The 18035-nt window shown below is 41.0% G+C and overlaps 1 protein-coding gene across 1 annotated transcript in view; it reads right to left on the reverse strand.

Annotated features, from left to right (window-relative positions):
• Window positions 1-4973: 4973 nt before the first annotated feature.
• MANBA (mannosidase, beta A, lysosomal) overlaps window positions 4974-18035 on the reverse strand; it is a 37982-nt gene continuing 24920 nt past the window's right edge. The window contains exons 13-16 of the mRNA XM_010009386.1: window positions 16408-16552; window positions 8590-8732; window positions 7424-7681; window positions 4974-5198 (exon numbers count right to left, since the gene is read on the reverse strand). Of these exons, the coding sequence (XP_010007688.1) occupies window positions 4974-5198; window positions 7424-7681; window positions 8590-8732; window positions 16408-16552 (771 nt within the window). The remainder of the gene's footprint in view (window positions 5199-7423; window positions 7682-8589; window positions 8733-16407; window positions 16553-18035) is intronic.

Genomic DNA, 18035 nt, shown 5'->3' on the forward strand with positions numbered 1-18035 from the left:
CTCTCCCTCCAATTGATTTGAACAGTGATGCCCATTCATTAGCTCAGGGTGCAACCCACCAGCCACAGCTTTCGTCTCTTCTGGAGCGCACAATCAGCTCTTACAATAGAGGAACTCTGGAGTAACTGCCAAAGGCATGGACAGAACTTTTTCTGGCTTCAAAAGATTCCTACTGCTACAAGCAAAAGACAGCACAAGTTAATTACCAAGGAGTTGCTTTTCTGAAGTTACGGTTTTATGAAGCAGTCTGATGCCCTGCCTAGAGCTAGGCTGTAGTAGGTACATTATTTAAAGCCTGGAGAGGTTTCCTCCATGGACTCATTTAAATGCAACTATAGCGATTTTTCAGGCATCCATTTGCCCTTGCTTTTTTCACAATACAGAAGAGCACTAGCAGGTCAGTGAACTTCATCACACACTTGCAAGGGCAAACACTTGTGACTGACTTAGCATCAGTTAAGCTGTGGCCTGCAGCAGCACTTCTCAACATTCCAGTTGAGTCAGCACATGCATGTGCTCGTGCACACGCAGAGTAGTATCGTACCTGCTGGGCTAGCTAACACAGCCATGTTTGCCAGGAAGACAGGAGCACCATGAATGCCTTACTTCTCTTTCAGATGTGCTATCACCTCAGTATCTTCTTCAGTATCCCAGGCAAGAAATTCTACATTTGGCTGCAGTACAAACCAAAACCTGTGGCCAGAGCACTTGCAGATGGGTAGCAGATGCGTACTTTAATAATCAAAACTGACATTTACAGGTCTTTACTAACTGGCTCTGTCTCCTCCAGTAAGATGGCCTTCCCTCAGTGCTGACAGAGACAAAACCAAGTAATTTAAGGTTCAATATTCTTCACTTACTTAAACTTTGTTTTTCCACCCTAATTAAAGTAAAATTGGGGCTTTCGTTTCATGATCTTGTAAGATCTGACTGGAAAGCAGTTATGTAAACCCAATTCTTTGAATGGAACATGTCCCTAAGCATTCAAACCACAAGTTCCTGCATGACTCAGTTTACCCCTCAGAGGGTAAGAAAGAACACTGCAATTCTGACAACATAAAGGCTGGCTTGTAAGCTACAAAACCCAACTGTCCTTTACTGAGAATAAGAAACTCACTGGCCTGTTCCTCTGCACCTGACACTGGTACAGGTCAGTGAAGTGGTCTCTGCTACACATCTCCAAAGCCAAAAGGGGACTAGCAGAAGGTACAGAAGAAAGATGTGCCTCTAAGGCAGAAAAATTGTCCAGGCCCCAAGGTAGGCAAACAGCAGGTAACAATAAAGACTGGCAAAGAGCTATAAATACTTAAGAGAACATTCACATGCTTCTTTCCTGGAAAAGATGTAGAAGAACTTGGAAAAGCTTCCAAGGAAGTGCTCAGGTAAACTGGAGCAAAGTAAGTCTTCGCTGTGTGGCAGAAGGTACCAACAAAGAGGTGCCCTCTAAAGCTCAGAATGGTCTCTGCAGGTCCTGAAGGGGTTCAGAGCCAATCTCTGCAGATACCAATTTTAGGACAACAAATTAGCCAATGCCATACAGCTTTCTTCCGAAACCTGTTCTCAAGTTCTGTTCTGGAAGGTCATTTGTCATGGCTCCGGCCAAGGGGAACTCTGCTGCTTTTCCACCTATGGAGAACAGCCTAGAGGGAGTCCAGACACAAGCAAAGGCCCATCAAGCACAAGCAAACCCAGTGGTCCTTTGAACGAAACATCACAAGGCTGCAACCTGAAAGAATATGGATAAGATCATTCCCCTCTACAGTTGCAACCAATAATTTAATGACACTGAGGACAAACACCATGACACTTACTTACTAAATGCTCTTCCCAATGCTGCTACTGCTGATCCCCAGCCCACCAGATACAACTGGCAATACAGGGGCTGCTGAGTAGCTGCAACACTCAGACAGCTACAGATGGATGTGTCCACAGGGGCAATAGTATTCTGAAGATCTCTTCACTGTTGCATTCCTATCTTTGCCCTGATCTGAGGTAAAAGCAGAACAATGTAACCAAGTATAGCACACACACAGAGTATGCAATGGCAAAAGTACCAAGTGGAAATAGTTAACCAGGGTACATGTTTCAGCCTCTGCTGCATGTGGGAGAGAAGAAAATAGCATCTATAAATACATACCCACAACAACACCAGAAAACCAAAAGAACATATTAAGGGTATTAAGACAATAATGAAATGAACCTCCTCCATTAAATTCTGGTTTGAGCTCGAGCATTTTTCTTAAGCAATTGTTAATCTTTCATAACAGCATCTAGTGCTGAATTAAAGTTTTTCAGTAAGAAAGAATGGACCTACTCTTTAGGGAGCTTCTGACCTTCAAAACTAACAATAATTTAAAAACTGTCTGAACTTTTTGATGCCAATCTGGTAACTGCAGAAAGCAACAGCAGAATGCTCTTCTGCACAGCAGTGCTGACAGGCACTAGTTGCAGAGCCACTCCATCAATTATTGATCACATGCCACATAATTTCTTTCACGATTTTGCCTAAAACTCATGACAGGCTAAACAAGGTCACAGTTATCCACGTGCAAGGTTTACGGCTTCTTGCAATCTAAAAGCTCTTCATCTCCGAAACTTCACTCGTACTCTGGGATGCACTAAGAACATGTATCCTTGACCTTAGGCCTCTTGTCTTTGAAACGTGTAACTCATTTAACACTATTAAGTGCCATTTTGAAATTCTATCTGAATGTTGCTGGAAGAAATTTCTACATCAATGTAAGAGAAAGACATCAACCAATCTGCCCTTTTCCTGATACACTGCAGCAATATTTATTAATCATATTTATTCCATGTTTTCTCCACATTTTTTTCATCCTTACCATATATTGTCTATCGCGGCTTCGATTCCACTTTGATTCCAGGACACTGAAAAACCTGAAGGATTTTTCTTGTATTGTTGGCCCAGGATGCCTCTCAGATAACTTTAAATTCTTTTATCAGTGTCTGCATTTTCTAACTGTTAAGTTTTAGTCATGACTATCATTTTCCCCATTTATTTTACATAACCTATAAACATTGGCACATGCACATATTTTGATTCCTTTCATGTTTTCTTTCAACTGTGGTAACTTTTTAATCAGAAAAGCTCTCCTATGCAACTGCAGTTAGTTGCTTTGATGCCCTAATAATGCATTTTAATCAACTTCCATTTATCTTTAAAGTTTTTTGTCTTGCTTGGGAGTACGCCAGTTTTGGTTAACGCCCAATTCAAAAAGCACCAGAGATCGCCAAGCACCAGTCAATATGGTCATCTCTTTGCCCATTAAAACTGTGATCACTGACAGAAAATGACCCCCAGTTCCAAGCTCTCTAACTGCCCAAAGGAACACACAGCCACTTTCCAGCCACGTGCCCTACACGTGCTCAGACCCTGGCAAGCATCACTCGTGGTGCTTTTACAACAAAGGCGGTCATCACCAGTAGAGGTTGTTCAAACACCTTCTATTGTAAAGTGCTGATTCGGCTAGGTGCTTTTCAAGAAAATTAATACTTGCTTGGACTGTGAGACGATCCTTGTGGAACCCCAGTAAGATCCCAGCTGCACTTCAAACCACTGCTCACAGACAAGCCCAATGTTTAGCAACCTGCCCAAGGTACAGCTTGGTGGCCCGGATTTTCTGAGAGCCAAACCCTCAGGCTCTCAGCTCCACAGGCTACAGCAGCCCCCGATGCTGAAGCAAGCTTATTTTCTTTGTATAAAAGGCCAAAGTGAGACAGCATTTCTACGGGACACCTAAATATTTTAAAAACTTACTCAGAAACAGACTAGAGTTGAAGCACCACTACTCTGGACAGACTAAGATCTGTGCCACCAGATCTAACCATGAGTCAACAGTGTCTTCTACGGGGATCCCACACAAAAAGAAGTAAAAATAAGGCGTTGAGGTTTTTCCTTTGTTAGAAAGAGAGAAGGATCAGTGTGGAGCGCAGGGCCACTCATGTGGAATGGCAGCAGGTAACAGAACGGTTGTGCAGCCAATGCCTAAGCTGAAACAGCAGCCCCTGCATTATGCATCTACTAGAGAAAAGGCAGTCACTTTTAATACTGTGGTCCTCTCACATGACCATTTCTTCTCTGTACTACCCTCTTCCTCTTTGCACCTTTGGTCAACTCTACACAGCCAACCATCTTGTACTATGCCACATTATGCAGGATCCACACAGCAGCAAAAGGTTTGTGACTGCACTTGCCACTCTCTGTGAATAGTCAAAGTTAGATGTGGAGCTCTTAAGGTTATTGCTCATGTTTCATGAAAAGAGAGAAGAAAAGTCCCAGACTCTGTTCCCCTTTCAGAAAGGGGAATAAGATCTGCCTGATGCCTGACCAGACAGCCCTGGTTTCATGTCTATTTGGAAGCCTACCTTGCAAGGAGGCAGGCAAGACACCTGACGGAGTGACAGTCATAAATCTGAAAGAGTAGGACTAGCACTTTCCCAGTTTGGGTGTAGATAGATCAAACAACTCCAAGTGGAGGCATACCTGTTGGGGCAGTCCCAGCTTCACTCCCTGTTCTTCCCTTTGTCACTACCATACCTTCCTGTTTCATTTACAGCATAGTGAAACTGAAAAAACATACAGGTTTTTACAGCCATAGTCTGGAGGTGCATATTTGTGTTGCCTCTTAAGATGAATTCACAACTCCAGTCTCATGGGGATTGGAGAAGTTGGACCAGCTGTTTTCACTGACTCACTTCCTCCCATTTTATACATGGGATTTATTTGCTCCATTACCTGAGAAAGCCTTACTTTCAATACACCACATATATAATATGTAAGCTTTGCTGTTGGTATCTTTACATTGAAGCAGCCATTAAAATTCACACAACAGGAATAGACATCATTTTCTGCAATCCGTTCAAATTGTGTGTCACTCCAACTTCATTCAGATTCTTCTAGGTTTTTTTCCTCCTTCTGTTTCACTCCTTGCCTAGAAGGAAATGAAGTATCCTCAGATAATGTCCAGCAGAGAGGTCAAGGTTAGTGACTCCTCTAGTTCTTCAACACTGGTAGGTTCCCAAGGATAAAACATAACCACTTTCTTCTTTTCAGTCATGAGGAAACCATTCTCACTAAATCTGCCTTTTATACTCCCTACATCCAGAGATACAAAAGGAACAATTGCAGTGGTCTGAAGAACAAATATATAAATGTCATCTTGTTGGGAAACCAAGGCCTGGAAGAGAAATGGGAAAATAAATAAATAAATAAAATATATGTGTTAAAGATCCCAGTTACATCCAAACTGGGAAAGACCTGCAATGTCAGTAAAACAGACTGAACAACCACATTTGATCAAAATCGCGTTCCTCTTCTGGAAATCTTGTCTGGAACAAAAGGTCAAACCAACAGGGATTCATATGTGAGAATCATGTAAAAACTGCAAATATTATTATAGTCTTCCTATGAATACTACAGACATGGCAAAATGCCACGGAATGTTACCACTCTACCATCTTCTTAGGAAGATAACCAAATAAATAGTAATTTGACATGTCCATAGTACTGGTATCCTATACTTACAGCAGTGAGAGAGATTTACTTTTCATCGACATACTTCACTAAGCCTATAAATTCACAACTACTCAAGTAGCCAGGCTTTCAGATTACATCAGTAATAGAAATGCACAGAAGCAAAAGATGGTAAAAGTCACAGTAACACAGGAGGTCACCTCATCCTTATGGAACATGACAGTGAAGTCCTTACACTACATTTAGAAAGCAGCTATGAAAAATCAGGATGAGGCATAATGTTTTATATTAGGTTTTACCAGTAGTTAAATCTCAGAAAGGCTTAAAAGCGCAACCAGGATGCATTTTCATGCAGCACTCCCCATTGACCATAATGAAATATTATGCTACATCGTTTTCTAATACCAATTAAACATACATAAAAAGCAGACAAATTACGCTAAGTGAAGAAATCACATCCCACTTACAGGAAGAAAAAAGAAACCATGATTCATGTTTAAGAAAAAGCACACATCCTTTACATTTTGTGTTTTCTGAAGGAACAAAAAAGTCTTCATTTCTTCAAAAAGCAATGCTATGAAGAGTAGCATGTGGTTTAGCAACATATTTGAAAGTCTAGTTAGCTTATTAGTAACTATGTCTAGAAGCACCAGCTTCTCACAAAACAATAACTTTTTTAAATCATAGCTGCATCCTTTCTTAAAATAACCACTTTGCATTTATCCTTGCTAGCTATCCTTACTAGTTAGTACTGTGGAGACAACACAGCCATGGGAAAAAGGAATGAAATTTCCCAACAGTGCTCCGGTTGCAGAGCTTTTATTACTGATGATGTCATCCACAAAAACCCCCAGCATGACTCAGACTCCAGATTGTGCCACCAGCTGAAAAATAAAACATAAAACCAGGCTGATTTCTTTCCTTTGTATACCCAGGAGGCAGGCCATGCTGCCATGAAAGAGATAAGAGGGGAAAATCTGGCCCATTTTCTTTTTGTAAAGCAATTGTGCTCGTCCAGATTCAAAGAGATTAAAGACCTCTATTCCCCCCTTGTTTAGTTTGGCTCTAAAGAGAAGAGCGAAGCTGCAGTTTGGAAGCCAAATGTGAGAACACACAGGTCCCCATCCTGCCAGTCTGCTGATTAAGAATTTTGCAGTAAGATTTACATGCCAAAAAGTAAGGCTTAACAAAAACGTTCTATATATAGGGCACACTTGCAGAAGAAATCTAGGGAAAAGCAGGAAATGGACTAAATGACAGCGTTATACAACACTGATGCTTTTTGGTGCCTGTTCAGAAGGCTGACACACTTGCCAAGTAAGAAGAAATAGTAACTATTATGCAAATCAGAACCCTGAGCTGGAGGGCAGGGATTTGCAGAAGGAGGAAAGGAGCATGCAATATTGCATGTTAGCAATGCTACACTGATCTAAGAGTTTGAGCACTTCAGGAGGAAATACTGCTGACAATAATTCACTCACTCAACTGAATTAGCATCACCTAGTACTGACACATATGGCACTGTCTACAAGCTAAATCACTTGCCATGATGCTTCTGTTACCTAGGGACAAAAAGAGTGAAATGAGCAGCACTGCAGCAGTCAGGTGAAAGACAGTCTGAACAAATGAAATGGTGACTTCATTATTTAAAACAAAACAAAATCACCTCACCACCACTCTCAAAAAATATGAACCACCACCCCAAAACCAAACCACCAGTCTTATTCAGATATGCATATAGTGACACAGGAGAGAAAAAAACCAAACAAACCTGATTTTGAACTTTTTGAACTCAGCATAGAAGCTAGAATTGCAACAGCTGAGGAGAAAGAACATTCAGTGGAACTGGACACTGCATAGCAAGGAAACAACTCAAAACAGTAAGATTAGCAAAAGCAAATACTGTAATTTAGCATGCCTGATGCTTACGCTAAGTTGGGTCTTTTCTAATCCTACAGCATCCTTTAGTGATGAAAGGAAGTGATGGTTCGTAGGACTCTGGAGCCCATCTTCTCCCACAAGACAGAAAGTAACAACGCAGCTTTTCCTGGTACAGTTTTGGCATCTTTCCAGAAATTCATTTATGGACTCCTTGTAGATGGGGACAGCACTTTGTGCTTTAACAATAACACCACCTTTGGAAAGGGTGCATACTGGCTCCAAAGAACTCCACGTGTACACAACGACCTATCAAAGTATGTCAAGAGAGCACAAAGCTTAGAAGAAGAGTTACATCTGTGAAAACAACCCAGTACACTAGGTTTTGGATTGTTCGTTGCAAAAGATGTTCTCCTGACCATATCAGCTGATTTCCACCTAGCAAGAAACTCTGCAAAAATTTGAACAACCAATATGGCATAATGGTTAGTTCATTGTATAAACCTAGTAGGAAGTTCATTTCCCACAGTCTGATTCTGTTGTTGTTCTTGATCTGGAAGGATTTTTGTTTTCTCCAGGGTCCTTGAGAAGACAGGTTGCCAATTCCTGCCAAGGGAGTGCTGGGAAATGGAATTAAAGAGTGACTAATTTGTTGCCTAAGAAATCCTATCAGTTTCTATAGCATTATCTTAAAATAGTTAAGGCATCAACTGTAAAATAGTGATATTGCATATGTGACCTTGCAACTGAAGTACACATAGATGTTCTGATGATATTTCAGAAAAGAATCTAGTTCTTTTCCCCCAAAGCAGAATAGCTTGAGTATTGGCAAGCAATGGTAAAATCTTCTCCCCTCCACCCCAATTTAGTCAGTTAATCTAGTTCCAGTGCCCAGGGAACAGTTTTGTTAAGTAGCGAGGTACCATTTTTCACACTTCATTTTGCCTAACCATCAATCCCTTTAAGATTTCAACAGAATAGTTAATTTCAGGACAGTACCCAAGCTATAAGCAAGACAGTTCATTCCTTCTTCTGTGAAGCAATACACACTACTGTAATACAGGAAGGTGTTGCCCTAAGAAGATTACAGCCAAGAAGTGTACCTCATTGTGTTTTAGCATGGATTTACTGAAGCTTGTCTATACAAAGATGTCCTCCTTTCAGTTCCTCGCATTTCTGGGGAGTGACACAAGAGTGGCAAGAGAGATGTCACTTACCCTCAAAGTAAGCTTGTGGTCCACATGAAGATCTGAGACACCGTAAATGTACAACACACCTTCGTCTTCGTAAGCCACAGGCAGCAGTGGTGCAAAGAAGTTCTGGGCAAAATAATGGAGCAGTTTCCACTTACCACCATACTCTGAAATAGGTTAAAAGGAAGAAATATCCAGATTGAATTCAAGATTGCCTTGGGACACAATCCTTTCCTGTGCTCTCTGGTCCTGCTATGGCAATACAATATGCCCCACTCCTCCCTTTCTCACCTCTATCAGGTGTAGAGAACAGGTGAAATTACCCTTGTTTTCTTCCAGGCAAGGCTCTGCTCTGGAAGGGATTTGATGCTCTTTCAAGCTTTTCTTTGAGCTTTACCTAAAGGTCACATTCTGTAAGTGTTGGTCTTAACATTGCTGTGCTGTTACTCAGTTAGAGCCTTGAACACAAACGACATGAACAAAACTGATGCAGCATACCACACATTAAGTGTCGTGGTTTAAGCCCAGCCGGCAACTTGGACCCACGCAGCCGCTCGCTCACTCCCCCCCTTTTCCTTCCTCCCCCCGCTCCCGGAGGGATGGGGAGGAGAATCGAAGGAATGTAACTCCCACGAGTTGAGATAACAGCTCTCCAGTAACTAAGGTATAATACAAACCACTACTGCTACCAATAATAATGATAAGAGGAATAACAAGGGAAAAGGACACAACCGCTCACCACCCGCCGACCGATACCCAGCCCGACCCGAGCAGCGATCTGGCCTTCCGGGTAACTCCCCCCAGTTTCTATACTGGGCATGACGTGCTGTGGTATGGAATACCCCTTTGGCCAGTTTGGGTCAGGTGTCCTGCCTCTGCTTCCTCCTGGCTTCCCCTCCTCTCTGGCAAAGCATGAGACTGAGAAAGTCCTTGGTCAGAGTAAACATTACTGAGCAACAACTAAAAACATCGGTGTTATCAGCGTTGTTCCCAGACTGAAAGTCAAAAACACAGCACTGCACCAGCTACTAGGAAGGAGACAAAATGACTGCTGTAGCTGAACCCAGGACATTAAGCAAGAGCTGGAGCACCTATGTTGTTGAGAATCCAGACAAACATGCTGGCATCGGTGGCATTGCCACAAATCCCACCACTGTAAAGAGACAACAGAGTCTGACTGTCAGTGCTTATACAAAGCACTCCCTTCCCTTTTCTTACTCCTCTTTCAGTTCTTCTAAGACAAACATCAATAGCAACAAAGACAAAATAAAACCAAGTTCTTAAACCAAAGACAACCCTGAGTTCGGCTAAATGAATTTACCAATATCTAGAGACAACACTTACTTTATGGGAGTTAGTGTACATGATGTAGACACATGCTAATCAGTTTGCTTTGCCTCTTTAATAGAAAGTTGCCCCTCGTTACTTTTAATATTTTGAAAGTCTGCCATTAACAAACTGTAAAAGCCATCAAATGTTGCATCCTCTCCAAAAAACTAATTTTGCTAGATGCAAAACTGCCACACAACCGTTCTGAAAGGGAGATTGCTTCAATTTCTTTCTCTATTAATTTTCCATCTAGCTCCCACCGTCAGCATTTTAACTCTGTCATTGCTCAACCATTACCTAATCACTGAAATGGAACTAAAATGAAGTAGCAAGTCATCTGCATCATCTCATAACAAAAGAAAAATCTCATTCTTGTTTCTGGCTCTTTGTTTCAAACAACAGGTTTAAAGTCCATGGATGCCGAAAAACTTTTCCAGTAATATGCTTCTGTTGAAATTAATTACTTCCTTGAGTTATGGTGCTTGTACAAAGCTCTTAGCACTTTTGAACATCTCAGAATTAAGGACTTCATCCAGAGTGATGTAGTCTTTAAAGGGTGTGTTTGTGGCTTTCACAGGCAGACCTGAACATGCTCTGCCTGCACTCCACATAGACATGAATTAATTTTGTGGACAGCAAAGTGCATTATCTCCATCTTAGCACCTGCACATCACCTTATTTTCAGCAAGCTCACAAGCAGCTAGCTTGGAGAACAGACAAGAAAAGCTCCTATCTGCCTGGAAAACCTATACAAGATTCAACTGTGCTACAAGATCAGATTGTTGCCAACCAAACACCACTAGCATTCAAGTTAATAGCACTGAAGTAAACTGAAGAGATGAAGTCTGAAAGAAAACTTCAGGAGAAGCTGCTGAGTTTCTTCAAAACAGACAGACTGCTGATAAAGTGATGAACACGCTCAGCATATTGGTGCTGTTCAGTATACAGAATGTTAGAATCATTTAGGTTGATAAATACCTTTAATATCATTGAGCTAACCATTAAACCAGCACTGCCAAGTCCACCACTAAACTATGTCCCTAAGTGCCACACGTACGTGCCTTTTGAATATCTCCAGGTATTTAAAAGACTTAGCCGCTTCCCTGGACAGGCTGTTCCAATGCTTGACAGCTCTCTTAGTGAAGAAATTTTTTCTTAATATCCAATCTAAACTTCCCCTGATGCAACTGTAGGCCATTTCCTCTTGTTCTATCTTGTTACTTATTACAAGCTTGTTACCTGGGAGAAGAGACCAACCCCCAGCTTACTACAATCTCCTTTCAGGTAGTTGTAGGCAGCAATAATATGCCTCCTTTACACCAGGCTAAATAATCCCAGTTCCTTCACCTGTTCCTCATCAGACTTGTGCTCCAGACCCTTTGGACACCCTCCAGCACCTCAATATCTTTCCTGTAGTGAGGGGCCCAGTAATGAACACAGCATTTGAGGTGCTGCCTCACCAGTGCCAAATACAGCAAGGCAATCACCTCCCTGGTCCTGCTGGATACACTATTGGTCCTGGCTGATACAGGCCAGGATGCTGTTGGCCTTCTTGGCTGCCTGGGCACAAGCTGCTCACGTTCAGCCATCACTCAGCACCCCCTGGTCCTTTTCCACTGAGCAGCTTCCCAGCCACTCTTCCCCAAGCCTGTAGCATTGCACAGGGTTGTTGTAACCCAAGTGCAGGACCCGGCACTTTGCCTTGTTGAACTTCATACAGTTTGACACAGCCCATCAATCTAGCTTGTCCAGACCTCTCTGCAGAGGCTTCCTACTCTCAAGCCAGACCAACATTCCCACCCAACCTGGTGTTGTCTGTGAATTACTGAGGGTGTACTCGATCCCCTCTCCAGATCATTAATAAAGACATTGAACAGAACTGGCTGCAATGCTGATCCCTGGGCCACACCACTTTTGACTGGCCACAAACAGGATTTAACTCCATTCACCACCACTCTTTGGGCCCAGCCATCCAGACAATTTTTTACCCAGCAAAGAGTACACCCACCCAAGACCCAAGCAACCAGTTTCTTCATGACAATGCTGTGGGAAACGTTATCAAAGGCTTTACGAAAGTCTACGTAGACAACATCCACAGCCTTTCTTTCATCCACTAAGTGGGTCACCTTGTCATAGAAGGAGATCAGGTTGGTCAAGAAGGACCTGCCTTTCATTAACCCATGCTGACTGGGCCTGACCGTCTGGCAATATGAACAAAGCCATGTTCTTGCGTTCCAAGGACAATTCCTGGCAGAAAATGGTGGTGGTCAAAAGGACAATTCTGCCCGAAACAGGGAGTGCTAACAAAGTATTTCCAGGGTCATGAAACTTGACAAAATGAGAGATTAGGATTGGGGATGGATTATCTGAAAAAGAGTAAATTGTTGGACCGCGTCTGATGTAAAAAAGATAAAAGCAATGGGCACTGTGCCTAACCTTAGGCATTGGGAGGGGTTGAACTCTCTGAAGCCCTCAGGACTGCCACAAGACTCTCAGGAATTTCAATTGTCAGTGCAATAGATGCTGCTCACTGCAGGCCTCAGAGAGCCCACCACATAGCTCAGGCAAGTTACCCAGCATGGGCTGAGGTTTCAGTGCCTGCTGACTTGAATTTTTTCCTCAGCTTGATTTACATGATGAAAATCTAGGCTTCAACTATCTTAAATATTAAAATGAATAATGCAATTGTTGTAGAGCAATTTCTGTTACTTAGTGTAATATAAAATCCCATTTCTCTTTGAACAGGCCCTACCCTCAATTTCTGCTGTGCCTTGATTTCCAACTGGATTACATAACCACATAGCAGTGGTTACTGCAGGAAAACAGAGAAGGTTTGCTACCTAAGCAGCAGATACAGACATCCTTGAGAAACTGGTTCAGTAAACAACGCAGACTAAACGTGGCATTACAATCCCACAGGGAAACACAAACAAACAAAAAAACCCCAACCAACAAAAGCAAACAAACCACAGACTTAAGCTTGTGCCATTTCAAAACTTATTCTAGGGTTCAACTACTACAGGTACTGTTTGCGGATGTTTGAAAACATCACTAGTCTGCTTATCTCAGATCAGCTTTTTAAGGCTGATCTTTTCCTACCCAAAAAAGCTAGAGCCATTTTGAAGAACCAAAGCTCAACTGCTGTAGCAGTTTCACACAAGAAGGGTCTTCCAAAGACAACTTTTCCAGCAACAGGATCTTAATAATACAATTGTCAAAGTAACTTCAGACAGCACAGAAACAGAAGCTCACAGTTAAAAAAAAAAAAAAAAAAAGCCATGTTCTTCAGCTCTTGTCTCAATTTCCTTAAGAACAGTCACATTTCTTGATTGGAAAAATGGGCAAGTTGTATACAAAATACTCCTCCTATCCCAAAAATGGATGTAAGAAGTCTGGAGATCAAATAGCTATCGTGAGAAATCTCTGGGCTTAAACTTTCCTGTTACAGACATGCACGCCCAAAGGCAACAGTCAAAAGTCATAAAAGTCATTTAAAACAGCCCTGGGGTGGTTTTCTCCTCCTCCCCCCAACATTTAAACAAATTCTTTAAGAAATCCAAGTTCCTCGATTTTTTTTTCTGATACCAACATGGGGTCTGCAGTCTCTGCAGTATCAATCTTCAAATGAGGAAACTAAAATTAGGTTCATAATAAGACCCCAGTACCCTGTTTTCTGACTCTTCCCTGAAGCTTTCTACACTGATAGCATGAGTGAGAACAAACAGTTCTCCTGAGAACAGATTTTAAATTAATCACTTCACACCATTAAATGCAACCTGAGAAACATGCTGCTAGTTCTTTCCTCACCTCAGTCTCATGAATTCAGATCTATTATTCTCTGCAACAGCCTGTAGTTTCAACTCAACAGGGGCTCTAAATATTGAGCCTGCAATAAAAGCCAGTTATCTGATCAAGGGAATCTCATAACAACAAAGTCAGGTACTTCAAGGTGACACTTGCGTGGGAGCGAGGTAAATTGCCATGTGTATTCATGGCGCTCTTCACCAAAACACACTACATAGATGCTAAAGCATTCAACATGACACAACCGGCTCCACGACTAAGCATTAACAGTCACAACCTAGTTGTGGTAAAAGCTGTTTAGTTCTGAACTGAAGGTAGAAGTACTACGACCAGAGTGCTGTGCCGTGTTTTCATTCAATTCCAAGCAAACAGCTAAAAGGTAAGTTAAAAAGGAGAAACATTTGCTACCTTCTTCCCTCACCACTTAATGAGGAAACTCTTACACTCTGTATAGGAAATTATGTAAGCCTGTCCATTTTAAATAAGAAGCACCCATCGGTGATACTACTGTGCCATTTAACAAGATGCAGAAACGTGTTTTTGAAGTGCAAATAAAACTAATTTCTCTGAAGTTTTGCATAATTTCATCCATTAGCATTTCAAAAATCCCTCTACCACACTGCCTAATTAAATGAATATTAAACCTTTCCTCATTCCACTGAGGGAATACAACAAAACAAAGGGACAGCTGTATCCCTGCTGAGCTGCTTTTCTGTAAACTAACTTCAACAACATATGAATAATTCAAGTATTTGATATATTTTCTACAATGACGTCAGCCCTGTACTTTAAAAGACATTCATGGTCTCCACAATCACTTCATCTATCAATATACACCTGTCTTTACAAAGAGACATTTTTCCAAGCTTCCTTTTCTCTTGAGGCACTTAAAGCCTAAGAGCATCAGCCATTGCTAGAATCATAAAAATGAAGATTGGGATATTCCATTCCCTGATACCAGTGTAGAATGTCCAGGAAGACGAGCATTATAGCTGGACCACTGCCCTAACATTCACTGGTTTGTTTTCCTTTGTTAGTTGCAGTTACTTTGCTTGGATGAATAAGTGGGTGGGGGGGAGGGGGTAGAACAAAAGAAAAAGGGAAAGGGACAAATCTCTCAGAGAAAGAGGGGGAGGGCAGGGTGAGCTAATTTTTTATTTAAAGAAAGGCCAAATGGCATTATGTTCTAAGGACAGATCGAGAACTTCACACTAACTCAGCTTTTTCTAGTTCACTCATATTTTTTCACACATTAAATTCTTAAGGACTTTCAAAACTAGAATATGTGAGAGAAAACTAAAATTGAAAGAGAGTCTACCCGAGTCCTATACAGCTGCCATAGAACAGCTCCTCTATTTCAAAATGACTTCTAGATAAAATATTCAGAACACGAAACACAGCCACTTCCCTCATACCACACATTCCTCCCCTGTTTCTTACTAAATGAATTATCTCTTTATAGGTTTGATTACTCTATTTTGTGTTCTAAAAGGAAAAAAGAATATATATAAGGAGATATCATGTGCATAAATAGCATATTCACAGAATAATTTAGTCACAGAGTGATTCACCTCACCTGACACTAAGTTAGACACCACGTCTCAGCTAGTCATATTCTCCTATAAAGAGCTTTTCAGAAGCTACACTGGGTGAGAGGTATCATACATAGTTCTATGAAGGTCAAATTCAGCATGGAGAAGACAATTCATCCCATTTATTAAACAGCTAAGGATTCTGGAGATAACCACCTCTCCCCCAGCAGACTACAGAAGAAATCTAGATACCCAGCCTTCACATACTAAATCCCACCCTGTTCAGAACAGTGTCACAGTTTTGACAGTGCACTACTACCTACTGAAGGGAGAGGTTTTGATCATTTTACCATGGGGTCAGGGGGAACAATATCAACCAAATTTGTTGGGATTATAGAAAATATCATTATACATGGGTGCTTCTTCTTACCCTATCCCACCAGCTCCCTCTCTGTCCATTCTCACCCAGGGTGGTGGTTACATACATGCATCCATATAGCTAAGCCAGTAAATATAATCAGGAATTTCTAGGAGAGGCCCTTTTGGAAGCAGAATTTCTTAGAAGTCTACAATTCTAAAAAAATCAACCTTTCTAATTTTAAAAAAATTAAATATGAAAAAACTGCAAAATTTCTCTGGAAAAATCAGGCTGATATATCACAGAGTTTCAGGAAGATCCACCTCTACACAAGAAAAGCAAGGGTAGTTGAAAGTTTACCTCACAAGAGGGTTGTGCCTTCAATCTTAACGGTTAGTTATTCCTAATAGGCAGCTCTGTCTGACTTCAATGATATTATATCCTTGGGAGAAATGAGAATACTGCTTAAACAAAACGTGTTTTTAAGAAATGAGGGGTTACATATGATTTTAACTTCTCTAAACTAAACCTTGCTAAAACAAGGGTAAGAGTTCATGGCTGCTGAATCTGAACTTAAACAGCAAAACTTCCATAGAAAATGAATTGCTTTGTTTGTTACCCCCTTCCACTTTCACAGACTATTTGTATGATTCTGAAAAACACCCTTTTGGAAAGCATTTGTAAAGGATTGACAGAAACATGTTCAAAGTTGACCAAGAGAGACAGCAGAGCCATACTTCATATACTGATACTTCCAGATGAGGAAAACAAAGTAAGACTGATAGCTGGTGCTTTTTACCAGACTGTCACAATACTTACCCACGGAAGCCCATGAAGGTGCCTGCCAAATATCATTGAGTTGCCAGTACAGAGCTCCCATTGTGTGTCCTTCTCCCTTGATTATTTCACTTTGACTAAAACGATAGAATTCAGTTTCTGTCTTTACACACTGAGCCTGCATCACCTTGGTCAACAAACACATAAAAAAGAAATACTTTTGTGTATTGCATTTTGTATTTTACTTTATTTTCAAAGCATGTGTGTATATATTAACATACAACACAAACTTCACAGCAACAGCACATAACTTGAACATTCAACAGTATACACCTGCAGTGCTGTGGGCCTCTATTCCTAGCAGCTCCCAACAGCTTTACAAGCAGTATCTTTAGATAAAGTCTGGAGGGGTTACTTCCTGCCTTCCATCCAGTGAAGGTCACTGGGCAACAGTGTCTTTGAAAGGCAAATGGAAGACAAGGGAAAGATAAATCAATTTTTTTTTTTTTAATTAATGTAAACAAAACACCCAGGAGTTGCAAAATGATGTAATGCTGCATTACCTCCAGCGTACATTGCCATGATGTCCAAATCCCTAGGCTCAGAACACATAACACACATTCCCAGTATATAGTCAGAATTGTGCTAAAGAGCAACCTTTTTTTCACTTACACTCTCACTTCTCTCCTTCCCCACCTTGTCTTTAAAAGACACTTTTTAGAATTTTTAATTGGCCAAGTTCTCGATAGAAGCCAAACTTCCTGTTATTTTCTTCACAAAGTATATTACTAAGCTGGGAGGTATTAAAAGAAAGTCTCAAAATAGAGGAAAAGGTCTTTAGGAGAGCTCAAAAGTTAAAGATAACATTTCTAGTCAAACACTAGAGCCAAGTTTAGTCTTCTTATCCTTTTTGCTATTCTTATTTTAGCATTCTTAAATTTTTTAACCTGTTAATAAGGCCCTCACAGACTTAACCCTGCAGAAAGTATCATAGTTTTTTGAGTCAGAACCTCACTGAGCAAGTTTTAGCCCCTTTTTTGATTTCACAGCATCATCTATCCTTGTTCTCTTGTCATCAGTGCCTGAAGTTCTCCAGCTGTTTTGTTTTTATATAAAACTTGCTGACAGCAGCTCTCAAACATTAAAAACTTAGTGAATATGCAGTTATTCCCATCAAGAGGGTTTCTGAAATTTGTGGAACATGACAAAAAGTAACAGCACTTTAAATTTGCCTCACAGCATTAAAAAGTTACTTAACATCATTTAAAAGTCACAGAGAAATCATGAAGAAACAAGTATGAACTAATACAGATGAAGAGCAAAATATAACCTGATTTGAAAAAAACTCCTCAACAAAATAGATTCTCTAAAATACCAATGAGCATATAACAAATAAAAGCTACTAATAATCTCATTCATAGAGAGCTGCATTCTCTAGAAATAGTCTTGTTTCGAAAGCTCATGTAGTCCTTGTGGCAAAAATCAAAGCAGTAAGCCTACAGAAGCCACATGAAGAGGAAACCATACCCACCCTGGAATGGGAAGTAACAGCGTAGAGCTAGGAATAATTGCATACTAAGAAAGGAAGCACATCCCTGCCTCCCCAAGCCAGCTTCATGAGTGGGCCCAGCTGGGGACAGGGACCAAGGTAGCACACACAGCCAGGCTTT

Source organism: Nestor notabilis, unplaced genomic scaffold (assembly GCF_000696875.1).
Source record: "Nestor notabilis isolate BGI_N333 unplaced genomic scaffold, ASM69687v1 scaffold4832, whole genome shotgun sequence".
NCBI lineage: Eukaryota > Metazoa > Chordata > Aves > Psittaciformes > Psittacidae > Nestor > Nestor notabilis.